The following is an 8101-nucleotide window of genomic DNA, read 5'->3' as shown; positions in this document are numbered from 1 at the left end:
TCCATTGCTTCTGCTTTCTCTCCTCTGTACGTCCTCTCATAATAAAGCCCAATAAAAGTGCTTCCACAGCACTGAGGGGCTTCTCTCTGCCTTTGGATATTCCCAGAACAGTCTGCACAGGTATTGCTCCCAATACTTAAGTTGACTTGGCTCCAACCGTCCATAAAAGTCGTTGTGCCTAATGCCTCATGAGTCAATATTCAGTTTACAACTCTCTTCATTATTCCTGTCCTTCAGACAAGGCAATAAATATGCCCTTTCTCCTGTCACTCTCCGGCCCTTTCATGACTTCTTTCCCTCCACACTTCATCTTCTGAAAACAATGTTTACCTAGAAGAAAAGAATGACTGTATAGGGGAGGTGATGAGGGAAAAGGGAAATCCCTGCAATGATCTCTCCTGGACTTTTCAGCAAATGGCTCACAAGAAGCAAAAAAGATAGAAAGATAGATAGATAGATAGATAGATAGATAGATAGATAGATAGAAGATAGATAATTGGGGAAATGAGCTGTAATTGAAGCAAATACTTAGAATGAAGCAAAGGATTAAAGGAATAAAGCAGGAGGAAGCAAGCTTTAGGTTTTTTGCTTCCATGCAGTTTGTGCGGTATTAAAGGAATACGGAAGAGATGCTCCTTAGCCTCAAGGAATTACAAGTAGAATTACTAGTAGGAAAAATGGCATGCCCTTTGTATTGGCTATCCCCAAGACCACCCTCAGTTTCAATGATTTTCCAGAAGGATTCATAAGATTCAGAAAAAGCTTCTATATCCCAGTTACAATTCATTACGGCAAAAGGATACAGATTAAAATCAGTAAAGGAAAAAGGCACGTAGGCAAAACCCAGGAGAAACCAGGAGAGAGCTTCCAGTTCTTGGCCAGTGGAGTCCCACCAACACGCTTATTCCTCTAGCAACAATGCGTAACAACATGTGCAAAGTGTTGCCAGTGCGGGAAATTCACCCAAGCCTCCCCAGGATCCAATTAGGGATCAGTCACAGAGCAAGAAGTCCTCAGGTAACTGACCTTAGCTACAGTCTCCTGCCTTCCAGAGGACAGACTGACACTGTGGCACAGAGCCTCAGGTACACAAAAAACTGCGTGAGCCATAAGTCATAGAGTAAACTATCTGGGTGTGAGGCCAAAGCCTCAGGCATATAGCAATCCTCTTATCAGGTAGGGCAAAGATTCAGAGGTCATCTCCCAATAGCGAGTTAAAGACCGGTGCTTTGTCTGGACCGTGCAGGGTTTGAATAACCCATGTTCACTGAGTTAATCCTTTACTGTACCCCAAGTAGTATATACACTTTTTTTTTTTTTAAATAACTTAACTTTTTATCTTCCTGAGGGCAGACAACTTAATCTAGTTATATTCTCAGTTATTTTAGGTTCTGTGTCCATTTTGGTTTTGGTCATCATTTGGGGTTTTAAAACCATCAATACAATATTCACTCTCCTTTCTATCTAGGGCCAGCTTGAAGATCCAAGGATTTAATAGGGCCATGGCATATGTGAGAGAGATACTGGGTCCCGGGACATCGCTTCATGATGGAGTACACAGAATGTGCCTTGCTCCCATCGGTTCTTGACTGTGGGCATATCCGAGGAAGCCACTGAGATAACAAGACAGTCTTTGGCCCCTGCACACTGCATTCTCCTTGCTCTAACAATGAGGTTGAAAGTTACCCAAATCTCTCAGCTACTTCTGAAGGTATGAATTTTTTCCTTATCTTTTCTCTAAAGATATAGAAGATTGCATTAAAGGGGTTATCTCACACGTTCCTTGCGTAGACACGTATTATAATTTCTAAGAGCTCTAAAGAAAAATGGTTTCGTTACACTTTCCTGGAAGATCTAGAATTTCCACCCATTACTACCACGTGAGAGGTGGCCCTGAGAAATACTCACGAGCATCGAATGCTCTTGCTGTCCTTTGCAGACTGCCTTCTATTCCAGCGTAGACAAATATTACCCCCTCTCTCAGAGGGATGTAGAGGTGATGTTGGTACAGTTAGACAATGGCAAGCCATCCAGTTAGGGTGAAGCATAGAATGGATGTGGGAAAGCAGTAGGATCAGGCAGGGAGGTCAGATAGGGATGAAAATATGGAGAGCCTTGGATGAATTCGGGAGTCATAGACATTATAGAATAAGAGAGGGAGATACATGAGAGCTATAATTAAGGACGAATCAGCTATCATAGTATGAATCTCTGTGAACTATTTTTGCAACACACTTGAGACGACAATATCTAGATAAGAAAATCGCATGATCAAAAAAACCCTAAAACAATAAATTTGCTTTCTGGAATTTAATAAAACCAGAAGCCATATATATTTGAACAAAGTAAAACATATGATTGTTTTAAGTATATGAGACTAGGAAGCCTAAGAATATGGAAGATAATTTTCTGTAGAACTGATTATCCATGATGATTTGAGAAACTAAACTAGTGGATTGTTATCAAATTGCATGGAATTCTCCAAAAACAAGCCTCCAGGTTATACTGCCTTATCTTTCATTCACTACCATCATCCAAGGGAATAAAAGGCGCTTGTCTTTAGTCTGCTTGAATCCCGTTTACCATCTCTGTAATGAATTATTAGCATATGAAGTCATTAACTTATAATTTGCTTTCCTAGTATATGAAGATCTTCAGGGTGCAGCTACCAAAAGATGGAGTACAGAATGAGTACGGGGGAAAGAGTGATGAACTTCACATGGGGTCATTTAGGGGGACACTAGGTAAGCCTGAACTTTGAGGGAAAAGCATTCTACAACAAAGGGAACAGAATGTGCAAAGCAGGAGGTATGAAAATTGCTAGAGCATAAAGTATGAGAGTGCAGGGAGCTTTCATCACAATCACCAGATGCTTTTAAAATTGAATATGGGGATGAGCCCAAGAACCAGCTTTTAAGTAAGCTTGCCTGGTGATTCTGATGCAAACTAAGGTTTAAGAAACTACCACTATACAAAACAAATAGTGAGCTCTTGAAAGCCATTAAGAAGGAGAACTTCACTCTTGGAGGCCTATCGTGATTGGATTCACGATCTGTTTGGAAAAGAGGCTGGTAGGAGGGGAATAACTTGGGAAAGGTAAGGGAGGGCCAGGACGCCTAGAGCCTGCCCTCTCTCGCTGCCATTTGTTCTTCCAGGATCATTTCGGTTTTTAAATTTTTTTTTTTTAACGTTTATTTATTTTGAGACCGAGAAAGACAGAGCGTGAATAGGGGAGGCACAGAGAGAGAGGTAGACGCAGAATCTGAAACAGGTTCCAGGCTGGGCTGTCAGCACAGAGCCCGACGCGGGGCTCGAACCCACGGACCGCGAGATCATAACCTGAGCCGAAGTTGGACGCTCAACCGACTGAACCACCCAGGCGCCCCAGGATCATTTCAGTTTTAACAAGGCCTTTTCTGACCCCATCCCACTTTCCTCAAAGGTCCAACACTACTCCATTTACACTTCCATACAATCTTTTTACATGTGTGTGCAGAAGTTTTGTTTTCCTCACTCCATTTCTATACCTCCAGTTCCGTAAAAGCTTGGTCATTTTTTTATTATGTCCCACGCCCAACATGGGGCTTGAACTCACAACCCTGAGATCAAGAGCCGCATGCTCTATGCATTGAGCCAGCCAGGTGCCCGGAAGCTTGGCTATATTTTGAGGGAAAACGTGTGTACCTTCTGACGTAAGCCTGTGTTTTGGGGGTCAGAATGAAAAAAATATTGAAGGCGTTATTTGGACGTCAGTACGGAGATTTATTTTTATTTTTTGAGTTGGTGCCAACCGTATACAACGAAGACATTTTCAGACCATCTTTATATATAAAGTCCTTGAAGAACCATTTTTATTCATTTGAAAAGCAAATCACTTACTTTAAAAATTGATTTCACCTTTCATCGTTTCACTGGAGAATTCCTTAAAAAAAATTTCTGACTTGCAAGAGAACCTCCCCCCACCCCCCTATTCTTCAGGCTCCATCATTCATCATAGAGAAGAGTAAATTCAGGTGGCAAATCCATGCTGCCTCCACATATCTTTTTTACACAACATTTCTGCTTTTGTAAAATTCTTACCTTGTTAGCTCCTCACAATCTGTACTTCGTCATCCTTTGACCCTCCCACCATATTTACTCCTCCCACAGGACCCCCGTCTTCAGCAGTAAAACGAGAGTTTTCTCCGAAGCAGTTACTTAATTAACGGCGTTGAGTACACACGGTGGAGCTCCGCCCCATAGGAGGAGCTATCACAGGCGGACCGAGTTAGTCGGTCTGTCTTTCACAAACGATCCCTTAATCTTTTCAGGGGAGCGAAACACACACAAAGGCCCAATCAGAAGCCGCGGCTCTAGGAGCTCGGGGGGCGGGGCTGGGCAAGCGCCCTCCCACCTCCCAGCCTCCCGCCGAGGCCGTCGGAGCCTCGCGGGCTTGGGCAGGCCCCGCCCCCCGGCCAGGCGCTGCGGCTATTGGGCGGCGCCTTCCTCGTTGTCGCCTCAGTTGCTGGGAGAGGGAGGGCGGGGGCGGGGCCTGAGATGGGCCAGGGGCCCAGAGAGAAAGGCGGGGAGACGAGGGCGGGCTGGGCGGTTTCGACGAGCGCCGCGGCGGTTGGCGAAGCGGACGGGGCGCAGCCTTCCCGGTGCGAGGAACGGTTCCCGCTGACAGATCCCCTTCTTCCGGCCGCGCCACCCGGGAGGCGGATCCCCGGGGCCTGAGGAGCCTTTCTCGGCCCGGCCCGCTCTCCCTCCCTCTCCCGCGGGTCACCCGAACGGCCTGTGAGGAGGAGGAGGAGGAGGTCGTCGGGGGCGGCGGCCGGCGGAGACCGCGCTCCCCCTTCCCCGGCAGCGGCGGCGGCGGCGGCGGGGGCAGGACAATGGAGGTGGCTGTGGAGAAGGCGGCGACGGCGGCCGCGGCGGCTTCGGCGGCGGCCGCCGGGGGGCCCTCGGCGGCGCCAAGCGGGGAGAATGAGGCCGAGAGTCGGCAGGGCCCCGACTCGGAGCGCGGAGGCGAGGCGGCCCGGCTCAACCTGTTGGACACTTGCGCCGTGTGCCACCAGAACATCCAGAGCCGGGCGCCCAAGCTGCTGCCCTGCCTGCACTCCTTCTGCCAGCGCTGCCTACCCGCGCCCCAGCGCTACCTCATGCTGCCCGCGCCCATGCTGGGCTCGGCCGAGACCCCGCCGCCCGTCCCCGCCCCCGGCTCGCCGGTCAGCGGCTCCTCGCCGTTCGCCACCCAAGGTGAGAGCCGGCCGTGGACGCCGGGGAGCCCGGGGAGGGGCTCCGGGAGGCGAGCGCCCTTGTGCGGCGCGACCCGCTGTCATGTCGCCGCCGCCCGGGGTGCGCGGCGGGGGAGGGGCGAGGAGGAGGGTCTGTGTTGGCGGCGGTGACATGGAGGGCCCGCGCGCTCTGCGGCGTGCCGCGCGCCCCGCGAGCAACTTCCACGGGCGCTGAGGACTTGGCGGCGCCGCCGCTGCTCCTCCTGCTGCTCAGCATTCTCCTCCAGGGTTGGGTGGCCCGTGCGACCCGCACTTTTGAAAACCTCCGTTGGAGTCGGCTGTAGCGTGTATCTCGGATTCTTTGCCGACTGCATCTAGTTAACTGCTACCCTCTGCCTCCCCGGAGCTTTGTCCGGGTCCATATGATCCTAATCATCTCGTATATACCCACGTTATTTGAGCTGGAGGGGGGAAGGGAGGGATGAAGATGAAGTGATGGGGACTTTCTCCGGTGATTGATTACAGATCGGATGCCGTCTATTTTCTATCTTGCATGTTTCAGGTTCTTTACCTTAACGAGTCCCCGATTTTCTACCTTCAGCTAGGGACAAAGGAACCCAAAGAGACGGTATTTTGTTGTCTTTCTCATTCGAAGATTTTATTTTGAGACGGTAAAGGGTAAGGAGAAATAGAACAGAGTGATTTGGGGTGCAGAATTTTCTCGTATTTTGTAGACAGCAGCTGGAAATTTTGAAGTTACTGTTCTCTTTGTGGTGTTTGTTACTGTATAATGAGACTTTTGACAGGTAGTTCCTATTGCTAGCGTTAACAGGTTTGAAACATTTAAAGTTAGTTAAAGTAAGCATAGTAATCATTTCTAGTGGAATGCTTGAGGATTTTAAATTTTAATATTGCAAATATTGGAGCATCTTCTTTTTAAAAATAGAAAGTAACTGGAAAAGGGGAGTCATTCCTTTTTAATATATACCTCCTTTTTAGAGGCTCTAGTTGATTTAATTTGAGATAAATTGGTGATTAAGTAATTGAGCCGGTCAAGGGGGTATATGAAATTGATGCCATAAATAGATTGTAGTGTTAGACTTCTCATTCGAGTATATGTTAGGAACAGTATCCAGTTGAGGGAGACAATTTTCCACGGGTCTCTAAGTTTCTGCAGGTCTTGCCAGGAAGGTACTGACTGCCCTTTGTTTCTGTTTTTTAAAAGATGTTTGTATAAGGAACAGCCTTGGAAGATAGAGATAGTGTCTTCCATCAGAGCAAAGAGCAGGCATGCGTATGGTCCAGTATAATAAATGTCTACTGGGGTAAAAGGCAGGCGTGCTTATTGCCTGTGATAAAAGACTGGTGTTCTCTAAGCTTAGGTTTCCTCTTGTGTAACACAACCCATTGCCTGTGCAGGTGTCAGCTGGCCATTTTCGCCTTGCCTGGTGGGAGCTGGGGTTCTGGGAACCAGTGCAAAAGTGTTGGTGCTTTGCTTTATGTTATTGTAACTAACAAACTGCCCCTTATCTCTCACCCCTGAGTCTTTGTGTCTTCAATCCTAGTAAGCTAGCTTGCAAAAGTCTGAGATCTTTCACACTTGTTTTCTCTGATGTGGCTCACCTGTTGGAAATTTAGTACAGGTGAAACTTAAGTCTTAGTTTTTAGATACATTTTATAGTTTCTTTTATTTATATTTTAAGTGGTTAAACAGGCTAGTAGTCAGGATCTGAATTTTGCATAATTCTAGAATTAAGATTTATCATGTGCCCGGCAGTGACATTTAGGTCTGAATGAATGAGAACATGGATAAGACAAGCTCTGAAAATCAACTCTGAGACAAATTTGCAATTCCAGATTTCTTAAAATGTTCTTTTTAATTCTAATATCTAAATATATTTTATCTTGGTGTTTGTAAGCAATAGTTCAAGAAAGCATTTAAGATTGGAAGGTAATGTTTCTGTTTTTATACCAAGAAAGAAAAAGTCTCTATCAAATGACACTTTTAAATACACTCTAAAAAAAAAGGGTTATCTTCAGTAAATTAAAAATACTATCTATCCTGAATCTTAATGACTTATGTTCTCCCTTTCTTTCTCATTGCAAACTTATTTTAATACTAGCTGAAGTAAAACTTTAGCCAGTACGTTTCATAACTAAATAATTAGGGTTCATTTGATCATCTCTGTTTTTCATTCTCCTAATGAACGTGTCGGTACAGTCTTGAGGGTCAAACTGTCATACCTACAGGAGCTAAGCCAGGTATCTGGGTAAAATAATAGGGAATGGTGGAGAGTGAACGAGAAGGCGAACAAACTCAGTCTCAGCAGATGGTCATGTAAGGGAGGGCAGGGCCAGTATTGAAGGACATTTATGTATATATTTTAATGAGAAGTCTGAAGCCTGGATTTTTGTGTAAACTTTCGCTAGTATTAGATATTGGCAAGTGAATAAAAAATATATATAAAATATATATATATAAAATATATATATATATATATATATTGCACACAAGCCCATTGTGTAGGCCAAATAAAACAAGTTTTGTTGAGGCCACAATTATGTTGCAGTTAAACTCTTCCCTTTTAGATTTAGATAGTGGTTTTCAAATTTTAGCGCTACTAGAATTGCTGAGTAAAATTTTATTTTTTACTTTTTTAAATAAAATTTTAAATGTTTTATTTATTTTTGAGAGAATGCAGGTGGGGAAGGGGCAGAAAGAGGGGTGGAGGATCTGAAGCGCCAACAGCATCTAGCCTTAATGTGTGGCTTGAACTCATGAACCACAAGATCATGATGTAGGCCAAAGTTGGAAGGTCAACCCACTGAGCCACCCAGGCGCCCCTCGCTGGTTAAAAATTTACATTAAAAATTTAGATTTCTAG

At 45.5% G+C, this 8101-nt stretch overlaps 1 protein-coding gene across 3 annotated transcripts in view; it reads left to right on the top strand.

Annotated features, from left to right (window-relative positions):
- Window positions 1-4553: 4553 nt before the first annotated feature.
- The window catches only part of TRIM24 (tripartite motif containing 24), a 126175-nt gene continuing 122627 nt past the window's right edge, over window positions 4554-8101 (top strand). For 2 of the 3 annotated variants that reach the window (XR_008296601.1, XM_027075558.2), the window contains exon 1: window positions 4555-5238. Coding sequence is in view for 2 of the 3 variants with exons in the window: in XM_027075558.2 (XP_026931359.1) it covers window positions 4875-5238 (364 nt within the window). In the remaining variant the exon portion in view is untranslated. Of the gene's footprint in view, window positions 5239-8101 lie in introns of all 3 variants that reach the window. The other variant, XM_027075559.2, reaches the window with a different exon arrangement.

The sequence above is a fragment of the Acinonyx jubatus genome, chromosome A2 (assembly GCF_027475565.1).
Source record: "Acinonyx jubatus isolate Ajub_Pintada_27869175 chromosome A2, VMU_Ajub_asm_v1.0, whole genome shotgun sequence".
In the NCBI taxonomy this organism is placed as follows: domain Eukaryota; kingdom Metazoa; phylum Chordata; class Mammalia; order Carnivora; family Felidae; genus Acinonyx; species Acinonyx jubatus.
This window is presented reverse-complemented; position numbering and strand designations above follow the sequence as displayed.